Source organism: Sinohyriopsis cumingii, unplaced genomic scaffold (genome assembly GCF_028554795.1).
Source record: "Sinohyriopsis cumingii isolate HCF-2022 unplaced genomic scaffold, ASM2855479v2 utg000622l, whole genome shotgun sequence".
NCBI lineage: Eukaryota > Metazoa > Mollusca > Bivalvia > Unionida > Unionidae > Sinohyriopsis > Sinohyriopsis cumingii.
Genome location: NW_028315918.1, coordinates 2,885,061 through 2,912,388, shown reverse-complemented (window position 1 = coordinate 2,912,388; position 27,328 = coordinate 2,885,061). Strand labels below are relative to the sequence as shown.

General features: G+C 35.9%; 2 protein-coding genes across 4 annotated transcripts in view; one reads left to right on the top strand and one right to left on the bottom strand.

Moving 5' to 3' along the window:
* The window catches only part of LOC149773684 (uncharacterized), a 52,468-nt gene that overhangs the window by 23,075 nt on the left and 2,065 nt on the right, over window positions 1-27,328 (bottom strand). For both annotated transcript variants that reach the window (XR_016417340.1, XM_089946268.1), the window contains exons 2-3: window positions 26,407-26,476; window positions 12,220-12,453 (exon numbers count right to left, since the gene is read on the bottom strand). The gene's annotated coding sequence lies outside the window, so the exon portion shown is untranslated. The remainder of the gene's footprint in view (window positions 1-12,219; window positions 12,454-26,406; window positions 26,477-27,328) is intronic.
* Window positions 10,317-23,489, top strand: LOC149773685 (baculoviral IAP repeat-containing protein 7-like). Of its 2 annotated transcripts, none has more exons than XM_089946267.1 (6): window positions 10,317-10,438; window positions 19,551-20,688; window positions 21,070-21,293; window positions 21,467-21,575; window positions 22,238-22,300; window positions 23,041-23,489. In XM_089946267.1, the coding sequence occupies exons 2-6, from the start codon at window positions 19,620-19,622 to the stop codon at window positions 23,238-23,240; spliced, it is 1,665 nt and encodes a 554-aa protein (XP_089802393.1). In that variant the 5' UTR covers window positions 10,317-10,438; window positions 19,551-19,619; the 3' UTR covers window positions 23,241-23,489. The 2 variants fall into 2 exon arrangements, with proteins under 2 accessions (XP_089802393.1, XP_089802392.1); XM_089946266.1 differs by having other exon boundaries at window positions 22,238-22,477.

Below are 27,328 nucleotides of genomic sequence, written 5' to 3'. Positions count from 1 at the left end.
GTCTTTCCAGTGCCATGATATCCGAGGCAGGTAGGCCATGACTCGTGGTCCGCACCTACTCTGGCATTAAAGTCGCCGAGGAGTAATAGTGGTTCATTTTTGGGGCATCCTTTGATCTGTTCGTCCAGCTGCCCATAGAACTGATCCTTCACGACTTCTGATGACGTGAGGGATGGGGCGTAGACACTGATGATGTTGACAGGACCTGAAGCAGTGGTGAGGCGGATGGACAAGAGACGCTCAGTGCCCCCTGTGGGAGGTTCAACCGAGGCCAGGAGATTGTTTTTGATGGCAAAGCCCACTCCGTGCTGATGGGGCTCCTCAGGTTCTCGACCCTTCCAGAAGAAGGTGTAGTTTTCCTCTCTGAGGGAGCCACTAGAGGCGAGCCTGGTTTCCTGGAGGGCAGCTATGCTGATATTTAGTCTGGTGAGTTCTCTATCGATGATGGCCGTCTTTCTGGTGTCGTCTACTTCTCTGAGGTCGTCGGAGAAGCCTGTACACATGGTGCGCACATTCCAGCTTGCAAATCGAAGAGCTGGAGTCTTCTTTATTGGTTTCTTGTTTCTTTTGTCTGGTGTGGAATTACCGTCTGCTTGTCATGCTGAACAACACACTGAGCTCCAGACACCCACTGGAGCAGGCAGACGATGGCGGGTCAACACCTTATTGACCGGAGGCTGCCCGGCTTGAGGCGGGCGATAGTTGACCAGTGGGACACGATGATCCCTCCCACCGTCAAAGCTGACCCGTGGCGCCCCTTCGCTACGCCAATCGGGTGGGACTTATAACCCATAAACTGTCAGCTTCCGTGTTGTTTCCTCACTCAGTAGCGAGACTGGAGTGTCCTCTCCAGGGCGCAAGCCTGGGCGTGGAGTATGGAGATCCTGGGCTGCCCAGACGTCAGGATCCCCCTCTCGTCCTTGCTGGTGGGGTCCAAAGGAATGCTGAGCATGACATTTGGCACCAGTTTGGATGCAGGAGCTGCCGGAAGGAGGCCGTAGTCGAACCTCAGCCGCCTTAGGGGCTCCACTCCTGATTTTCTGTCTGGGTTTACTCCCGTAGCCTTTCCTTCTCCCGAAGATATCCACAAGGCAGTGGAGCCATAATCCAATGGATGGGACTTGGTTGGTTTTGAATCAGAGTTTCCTTCTCCTAGATGAACTGCCTGACAAGGCTAACGAGATTCATCTGCCCGGGTTTGGGGTCAGAGTTTCCCTTCTCTTAGACTGGTTGCCTGCCAAGGCTAATGAGCCCAGTCTGCCCACCCAGTTATACCGCCGGGTACTCGGTCGCGCCACACAGCAGGCTCTGTTAAAACAGGGGGTACCGAATGAAGGTGCTGCTGTGGACACAATAGTGTAGGAGAGGCCATATGCAAGTAACCTCCTGCCCCGCAGAGCGAGACAGTGGTCCTGCGGCGATCACTACACCTGGGAAGGAGAGGCTATGAGAGACGCTTCACTTTCCTTTGGCAAGCGGGACGTCAGGCCCAGGCCACGCACCCCCCAATTCTGGAGTAATTCTGTCATTATTAATATTTGTATCTTTAATACCGATACCTTCATGATATATTTTAGTCATCATTGAAAACTCAAAATCAGATATAATTCCATCACTGAGACTTGCTGATAACAACGAGGATAATTTCGAGTATGTTACCGTCGTTGTGTGTAATTTTATTATGTAATCGGATAATTTTTCATTCGTGCAGGTACATATTTTTTTGTGATGATATTAAGCACACCTGCAATCATTGTTGCTGCTGAAATACAAATAGTTACAGCTACTGGTGCCATCATTGTCACCGCTGATAATATAACACCCGTTCCAGCAACAACAGCGGATACTGAATAAACGATCACGTCCACGATAACTAATCGTCGTCGATATTTCTTTACTTTTACTGTATATTGTTCGACTCGATCTTTTAATGCTGCCTGCCATTCACGCGCTTGATTGTACCTGTATTGTGCAGCATCCATATATTTTTATGCAGTAAATAATTGAGGTGTTTCAGCTACAAATTCCAAACACCACCAGTAAGATGTTGCAGTTAATTTCTTATCAGCTGCTTCCAGAATAAATATTTCTTCGGTTCCGCTATTTAATATAACAGATACAACCCCGGAAAACCTATCAGTTGAATGACGCCATGGAAACGTTGTAAATATTTCAAATTTTGCAGCACTAAACACAGACAGCCTGTACACGCCAGTGACTGTTGCGGTATAGTTGATAGTTTTATTTTGCTGCGACCATGTTGCGAATCCAGATGATACAGTATATACGATGTTTGTGATATGTCCGGGAGTTATTCCGGCTGGAATTTTAATCAGGCTGGTTTTGTTAACGATATCAGGAATCCCCCCTACGATGTTTTGCTGTGTTTGTTCTATCGTGTCAATGTTGGTCTTGATATCAGAAAGTTTCATGCCAATGACGGGAGGAGTTCCAAAGAACTCATCTACAGATTCATCGGTTTTTTGAAAGTTTCTTCGAAGTCTTGCAAAAGCGCTTACGTGAACATCATACTCGGACCGCAACGTGGATAGTTTACCATCTACGATGTCAACGTACTTTTTTGTTGCTGCGTCTTCGTCGGATGTTGGATCTCTTAAAACTACTATTTTATTTCCGTTCATGCTGAGTTCACCCGTCATTGTGTCGCCGGTGTTTTTCACGCTATTAGCAACACTTTTTGTAATTTCATCTCTGATGGTTTTAAATGATATACTTGAATCCCTGATTTTGCCGCTGTCAGTAAACACAGGAATATTATCCGTAACTGCACCGAACACTCGTCGAACTATATCATTCCATCTGATGTTGCTCTTTTTTAGTTTACCATATCGATCCTGAAAAATAACAACCTCATCTGGGTCAACTCCAGCCAGGTTCATGATACAGCGAGTTCATCTTTAGGTGCGTACTTCGACAGATCAACGTCGGATTTTGTTTTCTTGCTGGTAGAAGAAGATCTTCCGTAAATATCAACCATTATAACAAGATCTGCTGTCTAAAACGCTTTACGCGCAACGAATCGGTTACTTGTATAATCATGCACAACTTTATGTGGCGGTTTGGATGATTTTGATATAGCGTTAAGTACATTAATTACTTCACTGCCGCATATTGGCGGATCTGTCATTGTTTGTGTGGGTAGCGTTGAATACCAAACTTTGGAACCAGAGGTTCCTGCGTGAAGTGGTGCAACATACTTGATAAATTCAACGGGTGGAGCTAACCCGTACGAATCAAAATAAACAATTCCACGTGGATCAACCGCGTATGATGCCCAATGAGTACCGGGTCCTGAATTCGAGTCTAGATTAATAATACCTGTTTCGAGTTTGTTTGGTCGGTCTGGCAATTGATCTCGCATAAAAACACCTCTAAAGTTTTTTATTTTTAATTTTTTAGCAACATCAATTAAATCAACATTTGATGCTGGAAATATCTAACGTGGAAGCCTCAGACCTCTTCCCCAGCGTGATCCCGGTAATCTTAGACCGCGTCCCTTTTTTTGTATCCACTTCCTGTTGCTTTCTTTAGAGCCATTCCAGCAGCTGTTCCAACAGCACCTAGCGCGGCTGCTTTTGCTACGGCTGGAGCAGTATCAGCTATTAACGCTGGAATAGCCGCAAGAAGTGGAAATATACCACCCGTTTTAACCATGTCTTTTATAGCACTCGGAGAAAGATGAAATTGAACTCCGGTTTTTGATTCTAGGGCTTTATTGAAATGTTTAATCTGATTATTTGTCAAAGATAATTTGTTCGGACCACCACCAATCTGATCTCGTTTTAGTGATATTTTAGTTCCGCATTTGTTGGCGTTTTTTGATTGAAGCTTTTTTACCTGACCAGGAGTCAGAGTAACATTAACATGACCATACGACATTTTTATATAAATAATATTTTTCTAAATAACATGATTAAATATTTTCCACTGTTGCATCAACGACTCTCATTCGACCACTACCACCTTCAAGTTACATGGCTTTATCGCTGAGTATGACCGCGACTGCTCTATAATCAACACCACCTGTATTTAACGCTGCTTTAAGATGTATATGAACGACAGATTGTTTTGATAGATCAAGATGCTCCATGAAAAATAATAAATCGGATATAAAGTTATAAAATCATGTTGTGATATTTGCAACCCAGTATCAACATTTTGATCACGTCCCATGAATGACATTAAACGATGATATACACGTCCAATACTATTTTGATTATAATTTAGTTGTATATTCTCTGTTGGTTCTTGTTGTCCGTTTATCCGTAAAGAAATATCTGCAATACCTAGTTGGTCAAATATCATATGAGAGCGAACTTGTGAGCCTAATCGACCATGGCGCTGAAAAGCAATAAAAATATGCCGTGGTGCAGAAACACCCTGTTGTGATGCTATATGCCATGTAAACTGACCGTTAACGTCAGTTTGTATACTATCCGTGCTTGCTGTTAACCATGACAGCAAGGATTTACCACCAGTGTCCATGAAAGAAATCAACTTTTGTTCTTCTGCAATCGTTGGAGTCATTAGCGGCATCCACAGTGAAAGTTTCGATAATACTACTTTACCAGCATCACCAAGAGGTCTCCACAGATCATCGTTATCATCACTTTATTCTTACAAGAACAACCGTGTGTCTAACACCAAAAATAACCTTTCTAACATTTCTACAAAATCCAAAAATATGCGATAGTGGAATTGTACATGAAAATCTTCTATTGTCTCCTAGCAGCATTGTTCTACGCGCTGCAAATCCCAAGTTGAAATTATCATTAGAACCATGAACCACCGGCCACACAGCAGCATCAGCGGTATTAGTATCGTTTCTTGGTCGTCTTATATTATACTGATCGCTTTCAGGGTAATCAGAATTGTCTTTCACAAACATCATTGTGGGACCTGCTGATCTTGTATAATCATCAGAATATCTTGCTAGACCAATTATTGTTGTAGCAACGTCGACATCATTCTGAATTGATTCAATATTTTTTCCATCGATCATATATATGGCGCTATTAATTAATGCCATGATCCCGTTGTTGACAAAACCAATTTTCACTTCATCTGCGTAATTAGTATCATCCGTTTTTTACAATTGTACCTTCTACCTCAATAAACGCCTCAGCGGGTAAAAAGTATCTACTCGTGTCATGAACTTGTAGTTCAATTCTTCGTCCACGTTGATCTGGTGTTCGTGCTTCATAAGAATAAAACTGATAATCACGCACAGATTTATCTTTAAGCACAGGTGCTTACATGTCAAATGCTGTGTCTGATATACGCTTGAACATTTATTATAATTATTTTCGTCTAACACGAAGATTACCGGGTTTGGAAACTCTACTTCCTGATATCATGCTTGAAATATTATTCCCTGATTCACCTGCTAACGCCGCTAGTTTTTGATTTGCAGCCTGATTTATTATTCTACTGACATCTGCTGACATAATTTCAGTACTTGGTTATTTTACTGGTGGTTGTGATTTTCGTCGCAATAATCGTGCTAGTCTTTCTTTGATTGCCGAGAAAGCCCTACCAGCAACATTAACAATTGCACCTGGAGCTTTTTCACGAACAACATCAATAGCCTTCATCGATAATTGTTTTGCAACAGGCGCTACTTTTGGGGCTAACCGTCTAAACAACCCCTGAATAACATCACCAAGTCCATCTCCGTAAATTGCTCTATAGGTTGGTAATCGCGAGTTTACCACTCTGACCGATACGGATTTACGATGATTATTGTGTGCTATCATCTTATTTTATTTACTATTTATCTAACAACTATCATCAACAAGTTCATCGATAAGTTCTCGGTAAACGCCGATATCCATGATACCACCTTGAAATATTCGCCGACAAATATCAGATGCTTCATTAATTATTTCTGGTGAATTATTTCCAGCTGGTTTTCCTCCTGCGAGAACTTCTAACCGTGACACATCATTAATGATATTGTCAGGACAAACATTGTTTTTTCCCGATGTAGTCAGAAAACCACTTCCAGTAGCTCCTTCTTCTGCTGTTTTCTTAAATAGTCTTAAGGGTGATCTTTCTTCTGCTGATTTTTTAAGTAGCTCTTCAGACCTTTTAAGTTCCAGCTTCAACCTTTGCTGTGGCGAAGAAGATTGTTGTTGTTCTATTTGTTGCAGAGGTGGAGAAAGTTGATACTGGGAGAGTTCTTCTTGTTTTTGTTGTCTTATTCTCTCTCTATGAAGTATTTCTACTTCTTCACGAAGAGCGCTGTATTTCAAATCATTATTTCTAGCCTGTTTTTTGTTTGCATATATGCGATATATCCATTTAATAAATTTTTCATTATTTGTTTTTTCATAAGGGGGGTTTAAAACACCAGATTTGACAGATATATAATCTAATATTTTTTCGGGTAATTTTTTTCTTTCAGTATTTCTAATTTCTTCAACAACCCCTTCTTTGAAATTTGTAATTAATTTTATATTTTCTTTTATTGGCCAGGGTTCAGGTGTATGTTCTTTCTTTATGCCGGTGACTTCAGTACGAAGTTTTCCAATACTTTCAAGTATTTCCTCATCAACAGGTGGAGGTTGAGCCGCAGCTATATCAGCTGGAAGATCTCGTAAAATCTTCTTCGTCTGTTTAGTTCTTCTTGCTATTTTTTCAGTTTGTTCTGCTGTTTGTTTTGATACCGGAAGAAGATCTTCTTTGATGACTGTTGTAACTTTCTCCGTAGCTGCAGTGACGGGCTTAAACAGTCTTTTAGTGTCTTCTTCGTACTCAACTTGTGCTTCTTGCTGCGCTTGTAGATTTTTTCTAAATGAATCTCGCACGGGAAGAAATTTTTTAATTGCTTCTAGTCTCTCTCGTGCTAGACCGCTCCGGTGGCCTAGTGGTTAGAGCGTCCACCTCGGATGCGGGAGATCGTGGGTTCGATCCCCGGCCGAGTCATACCAGAGACTTAAAAAATGGTACTAACAGATGCCTCGCTTGGCGTTCAGCATTAAGAGGTTAGTGTTAGGACTGGTCGGCCCGGTGTCAGTATAATGTGACTGGGTGGGACATCATGCTACATGTCTGCGGCATGATGCCCCAGTGCTAAACATCACTAAAAACTGCCACATTGCAGACATCGTAGCGATATGACTGAAAAATTGTTAAAGCTACGTTAAAAATAAAAATCACATCACCTCACTCTCTCGTGCTATTCTTGCAGTATGAGAATCTGGATGTACCATTATTTTGATATAACAATTTTTTAATTAATAGCACCAGAAGGGGTGATGATAAAATTAAATTGATATCATTAATATAATGAACAACTGTGCGTGGCTGCGTCAAGGAACCACTAACAAATGTGATAAAAAATGTCGTGGAGAATATTGTAAAAAACATAATTATCTTATAAAGAAAAACCCTCATTTGGTTGTAACATAGGCGTTAGAGGATTATATCAGATTTGCAAAAATTGCCGTGGAGATCGATACGGAAGTTTAATGATATATTACAGAAAAAGAAAGAACATAAATCCAAAAATAGAAAAACCACCATCAGAACTTGAATATTACTTGAAACATAGAACAAATTTTCAGGATTTAGATACAAATTCCCAGGATTCAGATGAAGATTCCCAGGATTATTCTGAATAACATAGCAGCAGAGAGGGCTCGTCTACAATTCTGTTTGGGACAAACAATAATCGTAGACGTGGTATTGACCTCTATGAAGGGTCACTATTTTTTTTTGTCTAAAAACAAGGGGTGACCATTCCCTATAGTGGTCTGATCGCCCTCTCTGCTGCTTGAAGAGATGTAATATATTAATAATTATTGAAGCTAAAATAACGAACTCTGCTTCTTTTTCTAATCTGAGAAAATGCTTACAATTTAAAGTGCTGTATAACAATAGGAACACATTTCTGATAGTTTTCTCTCTTTCTTAAATAAATGTACTATTACATACTTTGTACAAGTTGGAGACTTTATCGAAGTTCCCATGTAAAAGTAAAAGAAACAGAATTTTTTTTAAATCGACGAAAAATACTTAGATGACAAAGAGTGTGCTTTAATCTTTTCTGGAAGTTAAATATAATGAGATACTATTTACAGTAATGCATATATATCTTGTGTCTTTTCTTTTGGTACACAACTGTATATTACAATGAGTTATTAATAGGCGTTTACAAGCTTTAATATCATTCTTAATAATGAACTTGTTTACAAGTTTGGGGTAATTTTCCAATGGATGATTAAGATAAGACAGGTAGGTTCTGTTGCGACGTGGGATTTGTTGTGAAATATGTCACGTGCGAAGTATTGTGAAAGATCTAGTAGGAAAATATTGCTACGTAGATCCGTATGGTATATATAAGGAAGAAGTGGACAGTTATTTAATTCCTGTTTCCTTTTTTCTTATTTTAAAATCAGTTTGCAGATGTATTTAATGTTGTGTTTATATGTAATTTGAGAGGACCTATTTATTTGGATTTATCACTGGAATTACAAAGTGGTCATATGATTGGACTATAGAAACATTTAAAGATTATTGTGAATTCATTCAAAGGAGTCTTGGAAATGTCATTATGATTTGTCAAGACTGCTGGTGTTTCAGCATATTCAAGGATACTGGAACATCAGAGTATTTGAGACATGGAATTCATTCAGAACAGTCTATTCTCTTGGACTTGTGATATAACATATTAGAATCATTTTGGATTTAATCCACAGTAATAAGTTCCTTTTAAATTTGCATTTTATAACTTTGAGAATTAAATTCTTTAATTTTAACAAAACTTTATTTTTTTTTTCTTCTTTATGTTACATAGTTTAAGACCATAGAGTCGTAACACTTGCCAAGAAAGGGAAAGCCAGGAAGTGCAGAATTTTATCATACGCACATATACCTACACACACGCTCGTACGCACGCACACACAGAGACACGGACAGACAGACACACAGTTTCTAGCTTTTCCATTCATGATGACCACGCACATATTCAAAATAGAAGCGATTGCGAGAATACCGTGCTTCGTTGATCTATGTTCAACGCAACCACACCATATTTATCTATCACACTGGAGAGAGAGAGAGAGAGAGAGAGAGAGAGAGAGAGAGAGAGAGAGAGAGAGAGGGGATGGATCTGATACAAGGAAGATAGCCGGGCTGAAATCATACATTCAACTGATTTTTTGGACCAAAAACTAAATTATTCCCCTTATGAACACCATACACTCATATACAGACAATTTTGATAAAACTAATTATTTCACATCTTTTTAAGGTGATCAATTTTTATTTTTATTTAGATATCTATATACCAGACAGATATTAGTTGCAGATATTATTTGTTTTTAAGACTAGAGGATATCTATGAATATAAATTGTCTTTTCTTCCAATGGTTGCAATTAGCCACTCAGTAATTAACAAGAACCAAGTCCCTGAACCTTAAACCTCTTCAAGTGAACGATCGTGCCGTAAAACTTACATTCTGCTAATCTGGCATTCAGTCATGTTGTAATAAAGCTGTGCTCTTCGCTCTGATGGTACATTTCATGTCTGCATTGCTGGTATACAATTCTATTTTTATTGGCTACAAATGTTTAATTCATTATCTTTATTTTACATTTGATAAGAACATTCAAGAAATTACGTGGTTGTTGTCCCTATTAATTTTCATACGAACACACTGTCTCGACCTGTAAATGCACTGCTTAACACGTTGGCAATTCGTATTGAATATTTTCGTTTAATTATTCGTTACATATTTTTTAGTCTTCAAACATGTAATTAATATGGATGTGCCATTCATCCATGTTGTAGTAAAGATGTGATATTTTTTTCTGATGAAAATTAGACTTGTTTTCATGTCTATATTGCAGACAAATCATACAGTAAATTTGCAGACAAGTCATAGAGTTAAATTGCAGACCAAGTCATACAGTAAAATTGCAGACCAAGTCATACAGTAAAATTTCAGTCTTGTGATTTAATTTCGTCGAACCATGTGAACAAGGAAGAGAACAAAAAAAACAAAACAAAAAAAACCCCTACCAAATCACATGTGCTACAACGACACGAGTCACGCCTTTGATATACAATATGAGTTATTTAAATGCGGAAGATTAGCGTGTATTTACATCACACGTCATGGGACAATCTATTCTCGTGGTTTTGCCTCAAGAGTTCGGCTAAAAATGGGTTGGTGAGAAAACTTACTTTGGGTCGGGGGTTCTTCCTTCACCAGATGGTACATGTAGAGTCTATCATGTGCTAAGAGAATGACGTTAAATCTACGAAAACATACGTTTGCACGTCTAAAGTAAAAACACCGAAAAATTGTCCATTGTGACCATTTAGATATATTTAACACGATGCATTAGAAAGAATTAAAACTCACACCGAATCATTCTCAGTGTCGAAGTCTTCCTTTCTGGAGAAAAGGTAATTATGAAACTTATCTCTGCCACTGTAAGCTTTGTACTAAGTCGAAGACAAATGAAATATTTTGCTTATGTGTCCGTCACCATGCTATAAGAGAATTTAACACCAATATAATATATCAAGCTTAAACATTTATTAAATAGTAAATCATCAGAATTACTTAATACATTGTCAAAATTTGTTTGTAGGAAGAAACAGAAATAATAAATTATGTTAACAAATGTTGTTTTTTTATACACAAAATTGCAACTGATAGGTAACTTTAAAAGTTTCTTAAATAGGTAAACATATTTTGTTTGAAACGTGTATTTCAATGGCTATTTTCAATGAACACGTACTGTATCATTGCTTTGGTTTGGCGAGACACGAACCCCGATTTATGCCAATAAAGGGATTGAACTTAAACTGAAAAAGTTAGTTTGATGGATAAAACAGTACGTTTAAAATGTGAATCGAAGAGATAAATACTATAATTTATACTTTATTAAATTTATAAAACCTATTCGACTCATTTGGATCATACGTACCATTTTCGGGCATTTTAAACGGATAACGTAATCCACTCTGTTTAAAAAAAATAAAAATACAATAACAAGGATTTTAAAAAAGGGTTGGGGATATTCTCAATATGGCGACCCGTTTGTCCACCTGTTGCTATATACCTTCCTTAATCACTGGTTGTAAATTCATAAAACTTTGAAGCTACTGTATGTTATAGTTGAAATGACTCACTGTCAAAGGGGGGTATGGTCATCAGTTCCCTCCTCTGGAGCTCATGTCAGGTGATCAAAGGACATATGTATCCATCTTTTAAACTAAATTGACTTTTCAAATATTTCTTTAACAAAATATCATCATTTGCAATTGAAGCAGGAAGGCATGTGATACATGTGTCAGACTTCACATGCTGCTAGCTACGTCGCCCTTGTGCTAAAGCTACGCTGTCAGATTGTCAGCTTCACATAAACCAAACTGGCTAACGTGCTATATAGAATAAACGTCGATATTAAAAATCAAATGTATTCATCTGGTCAGTCATAGCCTTACTATAAAAAATACACACTTATAATTATTTCTTAAAGCCATTTAAATACGCACAACAATGAACTTACTACTCCTGTATAAATATTAAACAGTAAACAGAACATTCTTCATAACCCATATTCGATATAATTTACCAAAAGTACAAATATAAAAAAATAAAAACCGAAATAGTACACCCATATGAGGCCTTCGAAGTGTGAATACAATTATAAATATAACTTAACTCCCCCCTATGGCTACTGTAAACTGTCTGTAAAATAGACACTAACTGACATGATCTCGGAATCACTTTATCCACATACAGCCTATGCGTCCTATAAATACTAGAAAAAAGCACATGCAATATCCACTGGTATCGTACATAACGAAATATAGGTATCTCGCTGTGATTGATCTACAACTGGCTGCATTTATTACTCATTTACTGTTAATCAGAGTGAGAAAGGAAAAAGAAATCTTCATTTCAGACGAGGATATGGCCTAATGCGTTAGAGAGCCGGTGCATGAGCTACGCAATAGGTGGAGTTACTCGCGTCAATGAACACTTGGAATGAATTATGGACCTATAACCTGTTTGATTACATTCAATTCGTTCTGTAATTTCTTTCCTGTCTGGTGTATGCAGATGTCAGTATAATTATAACTTCATGTATATACCTTGAATTTATAAACAAAAACCCAGTGGGTTAAATTCCATTTTTCTAATGAAGGAATTCATGTGCATTTATAATTCTTACCTTAGATTTTGTCCGACCCTAGTGTGTGGTCCAGGAGCGCATTTCTGTGTTTGGTATACAGAGGTACCCCTCTATATATGATGTGTGGTTCAGGAGCGCATTTCTGTGTTTGGTATACAGAGTCAAACGAAATGAATTCTAATTCAATAGGTTCCATTGCTGAAGAAGTGACATTGGGTCCATAATTGATATGCCCTGGTCCCCTTCCGATGGATGTCCGATATCTTCGACTATCTGAAACAGATCTGAGTAGGTCTCTTATCAAACATTCGACTGAATAGGTGATGAAACTAACTACCACTGAATTGCATTATGTTGTACATACACGTCGTGTATCTAAGTATCAACTACGACTGGATACAACTGAATTGCATTATGTTGTACATACATGTCGTGTATCTAAGTATCAACTACGACTGAATTGCATTATGTTGTACATACACGTCCTGTGTCTAAGTATCAACTACGACTGAACTGTATTATGTTGTACATACACGTCCAGTATCAACTACGACTGAATTGCATTATGTTGTACATACACGTCCTGTATCTAAGTATCAGCTACGACTGAATTGTATTATGTTGTACATACACGTCCTGTGTCTAAGTATCAACTACGACTGAATTGCATTATGTTGTACATACACGTCCTGTATCTAAGTATCAACTACGACTGAATTGCATTATGTTGGACATACACGTCCTGTGTCTAAGTATCAACTACGACTGAATTGCATTATGTTGTACATACACGTCCTGTATCTAAGTATCAACTACGACTGAATTGCATTATGTTGGACATAAACGTCCTGTATCTAAGTATCAACTACGACTGAATTGCATTATGTTGGACATACACGTCCTGTATCTAAGTATCAACTACGACTGGATTGCATTATGTTGGACATACACGTCCTGTGTCTAAGTATCAACTACGACTGAATTGCATTATGTTGGACATACACGTCCTGTATCTAAGTATCAACTACGACTGAATTGCATTATGTTGTACATACACGTCCTGTGTCTAAGTATCAACTACGACTGAATTGCATTATGTTATACATACACGTCCTGTGTCTAAGTATCAACTACGACTGAATTGCATTATGTTGTACATACACGTCCTGTATCTAAGTATCAACTACAACTGAACTGCATTATGTTGTACATACACGTCCTGTATCTAAGTATCAACTACGACTGAATTGCATTATGTTATACATACACGTCCTGTATCTAAGTATCAACTACGACTGAATTGCATTATGTTGTACATACACGTCCTGTGTCTAAGTATCAACTACAACTGAATTGCATTATGTTGTACATACACGTCCTGTGTCTAAGTATCAACTACGACTGAATTGCATTATGTTGTACATACACATCCTGTATCTAAGTATCAACTACGACTGAATTGCATTATGTTGTACATACACGTCCTGTGTCTAAGTATCAAACCAATAATGTGGGAAGGTTTTGACGACTTGACATTTAAACATGTGACTTTATCATTTTACGGGATTTTGTATTAATTGACCAATAACATTCAAATCACACCATCCCTTATAAAATCATGAAGACATAATTTCATCATTAAATATACGATACAACAAATTGCATAACCATTTATTTAAGAGGCCCTGGTTAAAATAAAACATATATACCATATACATTTTGAAATAGACATTTGTTTCTATTTAGTTGTAAAAATACTTGCAAATTCTAAAGTTTTTTTACTTTAATTGCTTCAGCAGAAATAATTAACGTATCCCAGTCAATTACATACATGTTGCTAACATTCCTTTTCTCATTCATGGATGTGCACAAGTGCTGACTTGAAAATTGTATACAGTTGATACAATTTTGGAATTTATTAATAACATAAATGTTTATTAGGTGTCTATCAAATTATGTCGTAGTCTTTTATATATACCAAACTTAAGACCGGATTATTTCCGAATAAAGTAACTGACTATCAACGAGAGATTTAAAGTATATTCTAAAATTCATAAAAGGTCACCAAATGATAATATTTATCATAGCTAATACAGCTGCCCCCAACCAGAGCACACTCACACGCTTACTTTAATTCGTGTTCTAATCGGAGACTTTAAACAAAACATAACTCAGTAATAATATCACAAAACCAGAAATCACAGGTCATATATGCCACCCACTTCCTTTCTGTTGAGTGAGTGGTGTAAGTATAAATTTGGCAGTATGTATGTATGTATGTATATGTACATTACTAAGCAAAAAGTTAACGTGTATCGCGCATCTAGAATTTCAACATTTTAAATACTTAAAACTCAGTCTTCGTTTAAAAAATAGGAAGAATTTTGTAATTGAAAGGATGGATATACAATAGCGGTAGTGGGTATTAATAACACCACTCAAATAAGAACAAGGATGTGAAAATTAGAAGTTAGATAATATTAAAACCTACCTGTAAAACTTTTATAGTCCAGTACAACAAACTGTTGCCTCAAAAATGATATCAAAAGTATTTGTTATCTTTACAAAATATTTTGTGAAAAAGGTATTTAATGATGTATGTTTGCACTCCGTCTCCAGTATGTCCATGTAAGATATAAAATACACGAACATTTACTTACAAGATATTCTTATTATTTGGTTTTATTTTGAAATTACTATAATGCAAACTTTCAACTGCTCTCGTATCTGTTTCTGCCCACTACAAAAACACCAGTAAGTATAATAATAATAATAATAACTACTCAGTCTCTGTCACTACTTGCTGCTGCTGTAATATGTTGTGTTTCTTCTATTTTTAGAGAAGCTAGTTCTGCTACTAGTTCTATTGTAAGTCTGCAGTAAGATGTGAGATTTAGACCAATCATTTGCGACCATTTCGTTACAATGCGAATGGTATGCAGAATCTGTTAATGTTTGCTGGAGGACAGTATACCGTGTCAAGCGATAAACAGACTAACACGGAAGACATAGTTTCAACTGAAGAGACTGGCACGGTCGTTTTCATAAGGACGGTATACCGTGTCAAGCGATAAACAGACTGACACTGTAGACATAGTTTCTACTGAAGTGACAGGCTCCATTCATACGAGGTGATATATGAATATGAAATAGACATAAGAACATGAACTAATAAGATAACTCAAATTTTAATTCTAAATAAAAACTGTTTAGAACGATAACGTACTCCTTTTGAATTTACAAATCATTACTGCTCTCTTAAAGAATCGGCTCACCTCAACACCATTCTGTGAGCTGTATGAAAAACAAACACTGTGAGCTGTATGAAAAACAAACAAAGAAGAAAAAAAAACATGGGGAAAGAAATTTGTGTAATGTATTAAAACAAAGAAGTTAACAAAGGATTAAATTTGTACTGACAACAAAGATGATGATAGACGATATACAGAGTTCTGATTCGTGAGGCTTGTCAATCAGTTAATTGTGTGTCAGTTTAAATTCAATACTTTATTATTATAAGAATTTGGATGGTTATGGAGTACATAGTGCAAATATTACAGTTATTGCGTGGCTATCAAATTGCTATGTTTATTTCCAACAAAAACACAAAACAGTAATCATTAAGACCTGGAAAAGTGAGGATGTACAAATCTTCTTAATCTTTGTAATAAATTACTCTAGAAATAATAATCCATTTGAGATGCTTCATAAAAACTTGAGCTAGTGAGTATGCTATTTTTTTTATTACTAGAAGATAACCGTTTTGATGTGCTTGTGCATGGATGGTTTATTCCAGAAGTAATTGGAATTACGTCTACATGCACGTTAGTATACAAAGGACGTACTAAAAGAAAATTATGTTCATCTTCAATATCATAGAGCATACAACATCTTTCACTTCTTTGTATCTTATTGCTTCCATATATCCCAGTATCAATTCTCAAACACTGGGAAGACACACGGAAGTTTTGTCGAGGCTGATCCACATTCATGGTTACACAAAATTTTGAAATAATCTTCGATATATGTTTATATAGAAACAGTGTCGTCCAAGTTTGCAATTTATTATTCTAGTCTGATAGAAAAGAATGCGTAACTCTTTGTTTAAAAATTGGGATGATATTGGAGCAATTTAAAAAGCGGGAAACATCCGCACTTCACCAACACTTACTCTGTTTAAGGTATCTATTAAGAGTGTAGCGTCATTAATTGATATCTCCCGTAGATTGTAATGCTATTTCCAGAGCTTCAACAAGCAAGGAAAATAGTACTGGTGATAACACTTCACCTTGTATCAAACCTACTCCATAACCTCAAATAAAATAATTTATTTCCTCATTTGAAAATGATAAGTTTTTGTCTGTGTGCCAAGTGCAAAAAAATTGGAAAAATTCAGCAGGTGCCAAATTTGCAGCAGAACTAAAAAAAATTGTTTTCTTAAAGAAATTCCCAACTTTCCTAGGATTAGAAGTTTTCGTGCTACATAACTCATTTGATACTTTCTTTTTACATTGGCAATTTGACTTCCTTAGACATTTCCTGTAAAAAAAAATGCTTTAAACATACATAATATATCAGTTTCTCTTAAAGTTTACCGACAGATTGTGTTATGACTCTAAGGATATAAACTAGGTTACAGAAAGAAGCAAAGCCAATAAGTTTTGTAAACCTTAACAAATAATTTAATTATTAAAGTTATACAATGATAACTTAAGAGGAACATAGAGTATTATGAATTGAATAACAAACTCCTGGAAAAGTTCTATTAAAGTCCAAACAAGAACGAATCTACTGGTCCGCAAACACTCCTGACATTTCAAAATGGCGTAGTCCACAACTGCTTGAAATAATTCAGAACAATCCATAAATAGAATTATAGTCCAATGAGCACTTTCAGTTTTCACTGAATAATCCAAACAATTATTTCCTCTCAAATAATTTATTAATACAGCATAAAAATACGCCTGTAGACTTGATTTTACAAGAACACAAGAAGTAAGAATGAGAAAATTATCCAACAACAGGTATTTATATTCAGGCGATAAAGGTAAAAGACGCACATCGTAAAACAACTCACATGATCTAACTCATCCAATGGGAAATAATTTATTTATTATAATAACTCACCTGAACCCACCTGAAAGAGTTCGAAAATTGGTAACATTTGTTCCTAGCTGTAAACGCGTACATAAGTATCTATAGATCTTATGGAATTTTACGTTCTTAATGTCTTCAGTAGGACCAATGCACGCACGATTTCAACATAAGATAATCACTTTAGTTTCCAGTCATGCGTAGGATTTACAGATATTATAGTTATTAGTAACATAACGATTATAACTACTCCTACATTCGCTACTAAACCATACTTTATTTAATTTCGCCCTATAATCGGTGAAGTAAAACAGTCAACATTCTCACTGTATGACGTCTTATGGTACGCTTTTCTAAGGCCATTTAAGATTATTCATAAACTCTCTCGCAGCTTTATCTGTACTATCAGGGTCACTAACAGCAATTTATAATATGATTACATAAATATTATTATTATTATTATTATTATTATTATTATTATTATACTATGCAGCTGTCAAAATGATCATGGTTCCTTTCCAAATGTTGATAAAATGCAAAAACTTGTTGCGGATCCCATTTGTAATTAATTTTAATATATTTATCCCATTTGTAACTACTTTTAAAAAATATATTTTGCATTTACGTAATGAAAAATAAATGCGCTAGATTTTAAAACAAAATCTGATGGTGATTAATCAGAACTGGTTGTAATATAAAATACATAAAAATCGGAAAGTAATGAATATATTCTATATATTCATGTATCAAATGTCATTTATGTGTGTGAATCATACCGGCTCTGCGTGCACAGGTCTGCATACCTACTAAGAACAATTTCATCTAGATAAATTAGTATATATATATATAGTTGTCAGTTGATATAACTTCAATGTTATTTTGAAAATGTCAGTTTGTTTCATTTGAAATCTTGAGGCTCTTCAGCAAACACTAGCTAAGAACATAAATGGATCCTTTTGAAAAATTGAGAAGGATGAAACTATTAATTGGCATATCTCTTAAGTTTACAAAAGAAAATATTTCTTATGAAAAATAAACCCAAACCAACATATATAAAATGGAAATAAAAATAAAAAGATGCCGCGGTCTTAGAATGATATACTTAAAATTACTAGCAAGCTTCAATGGTTATCTCTTATAAATGTTGTCACGTTTACCTGCCCGCGATTACGTAAGTCAGGAACAAAGGAATGGGTTAGCGCAATGAGTATGTCGGCCCTGCCTGTTATGGCAATTTTGTTTGTACAAGAACCCTCCGTTAGGTGTTAAGACTAGCATATAGATGTTAGAAGCTTTGTTCTAAGAACAAAGGACCCTCAACGCTATTGTAAATCTCCCCGCTTTGACAGATGGCCTGAGGCTCGTCTGTTAATGTAGACCGACTGGGGGTAGAATTGATATCCAATCAGAACTGAGGAAGGGTGGGGCCATCAATTCGAACCAGAACTTAACAGTCATTTGAACTGATAACGAATTAGTGATTTGTAAGCCGTCGTACTGGTAAAGCAGAATATACTCACTCCGAAGGAGCCACTCGTGATTTGGCGGGAAAACTCTTAGTACATTCTAAGGACAGAAAACTTCGTAAAGAAAGCTTTTGGGGACAGAGTAGTCAAGTCCCGAGTCTCAGAGCGACAGGATAGAAGTAGGCGGAGAACAAGCTTCGTTGAAGGAGAAAGAGAGAATAGAAGTAGGCGGGGAACAAGCCTCATTGAAGGAGAAAGAGAGAAAGAAAAGGAGGAGGAGAAAAGAGGACAAAAGGGGAAGAGGAAAGGAAGATTCGGAGAACGCCGGAAGGAGGAAAGCAATTGGCTTAGTAAACACAGATGAGTAGAAACCAAGTATAGGGGAAAGCCATCTCACACTAAAATCACGTGATGAAATAGGTTGTCACAGGGTCTAGAGGAAGTAGATTGGTTGAGAAATTAATATCGTTCAATTTGTATTAAATTGTTATTCTTTTGGATTTCACCTTTGTGTTCTTAATAATTTAATTGTCGGTATTGCTGACTGGGGGCTCGGAGCTTTACCTCTCTCTGTCACTAATTTCACTTCCTACAAAAACGAGCCAGGGTGGGAATTCCACAGTAATTCAAATAAATTTGGGAGTACCCCACCCCAACGCATAACAGTGAGTCACATAGAACTTCACAAATGTAATTTCTTAAGCATGGGGATTAGTAATTTCTATCATATAATAAATTTGTCCTAAAGAAAACTCTCATCAAATTAAATTGATTTCAACTAGATTAAAATGAGATCGTTTAAATTTTTAGATATGATCAACTGGCTTGAGGAATGATTCTGTAGTTGATACTCGAAACGTTGCAAAGTAAACAAACAAGATGCGGAGCTTACCAAATATGGACAGTACATTGCTAGAAGGTCGCCCAGCAACGATTAACTATTCCAGCGTACTAAGAAAAGAAGATGAAACCCACCGTATAGATCTCTTGGTAATTGTACTGTGGATCTTGATGATTATATGCGAAATGAAGAGGTCGTTTCAATCAGTTTTGACAGAATTGGAATATGCAATTTTGAATGAGCGCTTGAAAAACAGAATGTGCACAATTAGATACAAAGTTTTGCCGTCAAAATCATCTTTTGTCAAAATGAACATGCTGCAGTACATCAACGTCAGTCTTGGTGTAGGAAAATGGAATCTTTTGGCGTTAAGAAGACAAACATGTATCAAAAGCATCGTACTTGAGGAAGTGTCTCATATCGTAGAAAGCTATGACCACTTTCGGCCTCAACAAGTAAGTATACTTGCTTATCCTACTTCAATAAGAACCTATGTAGAAGATGCCATTAGGACACCAAATTCTTCGCAGGTAGATCTTATGAGACATGAGTGGGCGCGTTACCAGACATACAGCACATTTCCAAAGACATCCAAAGTTCAACCAATCATACTATCTAGGGCCGGGTTCTACTACACAGGCAATCAGGACGAAACTGTCTGCTTCTTGTGCGGGCTTAAGTATAAAAACTGGAAACCCAAAGACATACCAGCGGAGATCCATCGGCAGATGTCTCCGAACTGTGCCTTTCTGAACGGATCAGACAACAGAAACGTAGCTATTGAAAGGGATGAGAACGACTCGGAAGGACACCACGAAAACAAAAAGAGTGACTGTAGAAACAATGGTGAGAGCGTGCAGGTAAATAATGGAGCCAGTGGTTGTGCAAACGAAACCTTGCCTGCAACACACTATCACTATGCATCCGGCAATTTTGCGACTTCACCGGGAAATTGTGAAAAGAGGAGACCACCCGATATTTGCAACGATCGTGCAAAACATCCACAATATGCAATTTTGTCTAACAGATTGGCATCCTTCGCTGGATGGTCTAGTCGCACAAATCACGAGCCACGTGACCTGGCATCTGCAGGCTTTTATTATGTAGGTGAGTCCAAGTCATTTTGTAGTGGCTGATATTTTAAACTACTCGATACAAAAATGTAATAGAAACATTGCGTCTGCAAATATCGAAGTATCAAAGACAATTATCAGGCATCATTGTAATCATATATAATCACACGAATGTCATCTTGAAAAAGTAAAGACAAATAGATCGACAAACGTCAAGAGGGATGCTTGAGTTTATGTTAATAAATATTAACCATTTGATATATAAACGAGTATATCCATTGGAAATGGAACCTTACCTTTTCCCATAAAATTTCTCATGGTAAGAATAGCAGTCAAGTACAGTCATTCTTAATGCAAGTGACAAAAAAGACACGTCCGCTTTTTCAATCTCTAAATTACTTTTTCCATTTTATAGGTACGGGAGACTGTGTACGATGCTACTTCTGTGGAGGAGGGTTGAGAAGTTGGCAAAATGGAGATGACCCATATGTTGAGCATGCGCGATGGTACCCTGATTGTGACTATATACAGATTTGTCGAGGGGATGGCTTCTTACGGCAACAACACAACGATAACAACCGTTCGTCAGAAACGTGTGACGGGCAGTCAAAAAGAAATGATCAAGGTTATATACAAAAGGTATGGGACACATAGACAGGTCATATAATATAGATGATTGTTAATCCTTTGTTTGATAATACACTGTTTTACGATTGTTTCTCTTCGTTATACTGTGTGTGTGTGTAATTAATTCTAGTTGATACTATAATGTGTATCTATCTGAAAAGAGTACAAAGTTATATGTCTTTTAGGAACTTGAGCTAGACGCAATGAAGTCATCCGCAGCTCAGAGCATTATATCGATGGGATACTCTATTCATAAGGTAACACAGGCAATGGAGACATTTAGGATGCACGAAGGTACAGTTGAAACACATGAATAAAAATGCATGTTCACACACGTACACAGAGTAATGCATGCAATATCAAATTTACTGTTTCTTATCTCAAAAATATCTGAATTTTCAAGCTCGCTAATTTCGAAAAGGAACTTCTCAGCACACACGCACCTTCCAGTGAACGCAACACTGCATTATCAGATATTGTTCATTGACATATCGTAGTTTTAAAGCAATTTACGTCATGCTTTTTATTGTCTTTTTGATATAGCATATTTGTTGGTAAAAGTGCCCATGTCAAATTACTGATTTTGAGTTATTAACCAAATGAAAGCAATTAATAATAAAAATTTTACCGACAGACAGTAACATTCTGACTTTTTTCATCGGCACTTTAGGATTTATACATCTCTCTCACTGGATAGTACCGAAATGATTGATGACGTTTAACAAAATAATGTTCATCATGCAGTTTGTCCTAACCACTTGCTGTGGGTGTACACTTGTTTCACCGATTGTCTAAGGCATCGGTCACTTGATGAATTTGAAAACCCTTACTACAACGATCAAGAATAATCAAGTACAATATGAACAAACAGTACCGTGGCCTATGTTCAGCATCATTAAATTTTACAAATAAACTTTTGAAATCTTTTTCCATTTTCTCCTATTTTGTTTGGTTAGCTAGCACAGATTTCACGGCAGAACAGTTACTGGAGCTAATTCTAGACACAGAAGAGAATCAAGGTAATGGAGCTTCGATCGGCAACAGCGACCAAAACCCATCGGATAACCAGAGACCCACTAATCACTTTCAAAGGGAACTTGACGTGGCATCATTATCAGACCTTAATATCAACAGTAACAGAAATAAGCCATGTAACGCGAGATTAGATAGACAAAATTCCTCTAAAGAAATTGCAGGTAGCATTAAGCGCTTTTTCTTTTAGTAACCATAATCTTTTGGATCACTGGCCACATTTTTAGTAATGTATTAACTAGTTTGAATAGACTTTATCCGAGTTTAGCGTCATTTCGTGCTTAGAAGCTGCAACTAAGAGATTAACTGACATTTCAGCTTATAACTGATGTTTTTTTTTAATGTAAGGGCATAATAAATCGGATGCCACATTAAGACACAACATTTAGAAAAGGCAATACAGTAGGAAGTTATAAATGGCCCTTGAATTACGTTCATTTGGCATGAAATTTGGAGTACTCGTGGAATAATTGCACCGTTACAAGCTGCTAACGTATTGCTCAACTCATTTAATAAATAGCGTATGTACGGACATCATAATTTCTATCATCTTACACTTACTGATAATTGTTATAAAATTATCTCGTTCACCACCATCTCTGGACATGATGGTATCAATGAACAAAGCAAATGAAACTCATTTTTTGTGTGTTTATATTATATTTATTTGTGTATCGGTTGTCAGTGTTCATTGACGGATGTTAATGTGCTTGAGACATATTTGCAGATGACCTTGAGTCCATATTAGAAGAAAACCGTGAACTAAAGGAGCAGATGACCTGCAAGATTTGTATGGATGCAGAGGCGTGTATCGTGTTCCTCCCATGCAGTCACATGATGACCTGCCCCCAGTGCGCCCCGGCATTCCGCAAGTGCCCTATCTGCAGGGCATTAGTTCGTGGGACTGTACGAGCGTTTAAGTCATAGTCAATGCAAAAGAATGAGGATGAATTCGAGGAAATGGTGTACGACTCTAGGCCTTAAGATGAATAACAGATATAAGCCAAACTAACAATTCAAGTCCCAAAAAATACTTATTTTTTTGAAGTTACGAAGTGAAACTTTAAGAGACGGTATTCAGTTATGATTTCATATTCATAAACTTAGTAACATAAAGAAGCAAAACTGGCAAAACCAAACAGATAATTTAATTCTCAATTATAAAATGATTTTTTTTTTAAAAATAGGAACATACAGTATTATGAATTATGTCCGAAATAATTTTTAAAGATCCTCACGAGTCCAAAAGAATCGAGTATTCCAAAGGAATTCCAGGTCCTAGAATGTACTGTTGAATCAACAGTCTTCATGTATCACAATGGCATTTTCCAGAACCCTTTTAAATCAATTCATAATCAATCCAGAATAAATCTTTTAGTACAATGAACGCTTTGTAATTTTAATAAATAATCCAAAACAAATGTGTCCTCTCAAATTATATCTAAACACGATATTAAACACATCTGCAAATGTTAATAAAAGAGCATATGAAATAAGACTTAGGGATGCATCCGAAATAGGAATGAAATAATTGCTCAGTTCTCTCCTTATGTACTTCTCCATTAGTCTATATATCGCAATATAACCTCACGTTACAAACATCATTACTTATTTCCACATTTCACAATACCTACGTCGCAATACTCAACCACCTGACTTTAACTGGCCAACCATAAATAGCTCTAAAATCGTAAGCAGGTTTATTATTAGAAACCTGACACCTATGTATGGATCGTCAGCAATCTACTTGCCAAATGTGAAAGATACAAACTAGATACAAGCATGGACCGAAAGTTACAACAATAAAGATATTTAAAAATTGTGAATCAAATATAAATAGTCATAAATGCACTGTCATAAGCCTAAAATTATAGCATTTCAGAATGATCCCCGATAGTCTTGAATGTCATTATGTGTCAGAATGATGAAATCCAGAATGTCTTGGACTGAATTCTAAAACGGGTACTTAGTAACTCCAATGAATAATTAAAAAAAAAAATATTTTCCTCTCGAATCATAACAAAACTGCAAAGAAATTTCACAGAATGATCTTAAGACCGGAATGAATTATTTATTTATCAAGTCCTATTTATTCACAATATCTCTTGACTTAGATAAGGGACATTCTAGTGGAAAGTTCGAATCAAATTGTAAACAAGTCTGTTTCTGGAATATCTTAAACTCGAATGCTATGTCAACATGTTATATACACAATAGTCTTGGCTAGAAGGTAGTCATGTAAACATTCTGTTTACAAATGACCATTATGGCACAGTACAATCTACAAACATAGACAAAAATTAAGCACAAAATATAAATATATATAACAGTGGTCTGATGCTAAGGAAAGCGAACATCAACATTTAGATCACAAATTGGATCGAGCGTTAACTGGAAGTCGAAGCCCCTCCACACTGAGAAAATACTTGTAATAAATTGATACCAGCATGCCATTCGATACTTATACTTGTAATAAAATGATACCAGCATGTCATTCGATACTTATACTTGTAATAAAATGATACCAGCATGCCATTCGATACTTATACTTGTAATAAAATGATACCAGCATGTCATTCGATACTTGTACTTGTAATAAATTGATACCAGCATGCCATTCGATACTTATACTTGTAATAAAATGATACCAGCATGTCATTCGATACTTGTACTTGTAATAAATTGATACCAGCATGCCATTCGATACTTATACTTGTAATAAATTGATACCAGCATGTCATTCGATACTTGTACTTGTAATAAATTGATACCAGCATGCCATTCGATACTTGTACTTGTAATAAATTGATGCCAGCATGCCATTCGATACTTATACTTGTAATAAATTGATACCAGCATGCCATTCGATACTTATACTTGTAATAAAATGATACCAGCATGTCATTCGATACGTATACTTGTAATAAATTGATACCAGCATGTCATTCGATACTTGTACTTGTAATAAAATGTTACCAGCATGCCATTCGATACTTGTACTTGTAATAAAATGATACCAGCATGCCATTCGATACTTATACTTGTAATAAAATGATACCAGCATGTCATTCGATACTTATACTTGTAATAAAATGATACCAGCATGCCATTCGATACTTATACTTGTAATAAAATGATACCAGCATGCCATTCGATACTTGTACTTGTAATAAAATGTTACCAGCATGCCATTCGATACTTGTACTTGTAATAAATTGATATCAGCATGTCATTCGATACTTATACTTGTAATAAAATGATACCAGCATGCCATTCGATACTTATACTTGTAATAAAATGATACCAGCATGTCATTCGATACTTGTACTTGTAATAAAATGATACCAGCATGCCATTCGATACTTATACTTGTAATAAATTGATACCAGCATGTCATTCGATACTTGTACTTGTAATAAATTGATACCAGCATGCCATTCGATACTTATACTTGTAATAAAATGATACCAGCATGTCATTCGATACTTGTACTTGTAATAAAATGACACCAGCATGTCATTCGATACTTGTACTTGTAATAAATTGATACCAGCATGTCATTCGATACTTATACTTGTAATAAATTGATATCAGCATGTCATTCGATACTTGTACTTGTAATAAAATGATACCAGCATGCCATTCGATACTTGTACTTATATTAAATTTAAGCAAACTATTTGTCAGGCGTAGTCCCAAGTACTCTGCCAATTGCTGCAAGTACGCTACATACATTAGTCATGACGAATACTCATCTTTTAATTTTGAAAATCATGGTCAAAGGCATTTTCTTTGAACAAGGAAGTGTTCACCCCTTCCTGGGACTTTAACGATTAATTATTATTAGACACATTTCATAACAGGCGACGAAATAAATACGGCATTCACTATGACAGCTGATGTATGAAGCTAAAGTTATTTTCTTGAAAGTAGATAACACCATGGCATGAAATTGACGTCTGAGACAACATTACAATTAATCGAATGGGCCAATAAAGCTCTGAACTCGAACCCTCAGTGGATCGAAAGCTTTCGTGGAAGAGGAAATTACGGTGCGTAGATAGTAAAAGGAATCAAAATGAAATTTACTTACATATAAACCGTACCTTGCTGTATGTACTTAATAACGCACTTCATTCCAAGTATTATCAACCTGAAATATACTGGAACAAACTCTGAATAATGTGATTATTTCCCTTTAGAAAATATGGAGTGGTAGAGACTTCAGATGAAAAAGTAAAGGCTTCATACGCTTACTCAAAAGGAAAGGTAATAATAATAATAATAATAATAATAATAATAATAATAATAATAAAGATAATAAAGATAATAATAATGATAATAATAAAGATAATAATAATAATAATAATAAAGATAATAAAGATAATAATAATAATAATAATAATAATAATAATAATAATAATAATAATAATAATAATATTGACTATCATATAATGCGTTATACTATCGTACAAGTAGAATTACTAAATGCAGAAGCTTGCGAGATACAAAGATCTAAGAGCTATTAAATCTATCAACTGTCTTATGTATATTGTGACAGAGGGTTTCAAATAATTGTTTTAACTATTTGGTTTTTAAAAAAACTGTTAATACAAAGAACTGTTTTTTTGTCCAGTGATATTAATATCTTGCATTAATTACTATAGACAAAGAGGCAATCATAGTCTCATTGTATGAGGTTTTAATTTTTCAATATCTTTCTTTCTAGATAATTTTGGCGATTTCTACTGGTTTGATTTTGTTCTCTCTAAAGGTCCCAAATTGTACTTACTTTAAATTAACGAATATTAAGTAATTCATTACCCGATTTTATGACTGAAAATGTACTTTTGATGGATAAATAATGTTCGAATGTATGAATGTATTTATAGTTGGTCAGATGAAAGTGTGTATTTGTGTGTACGCGCCAGTGTATACATACAAACCAATGTAATGGACTTTTGTCTGATTTATAGGTATATTTACTTTAATTGTAATATTTACCTTATATACTA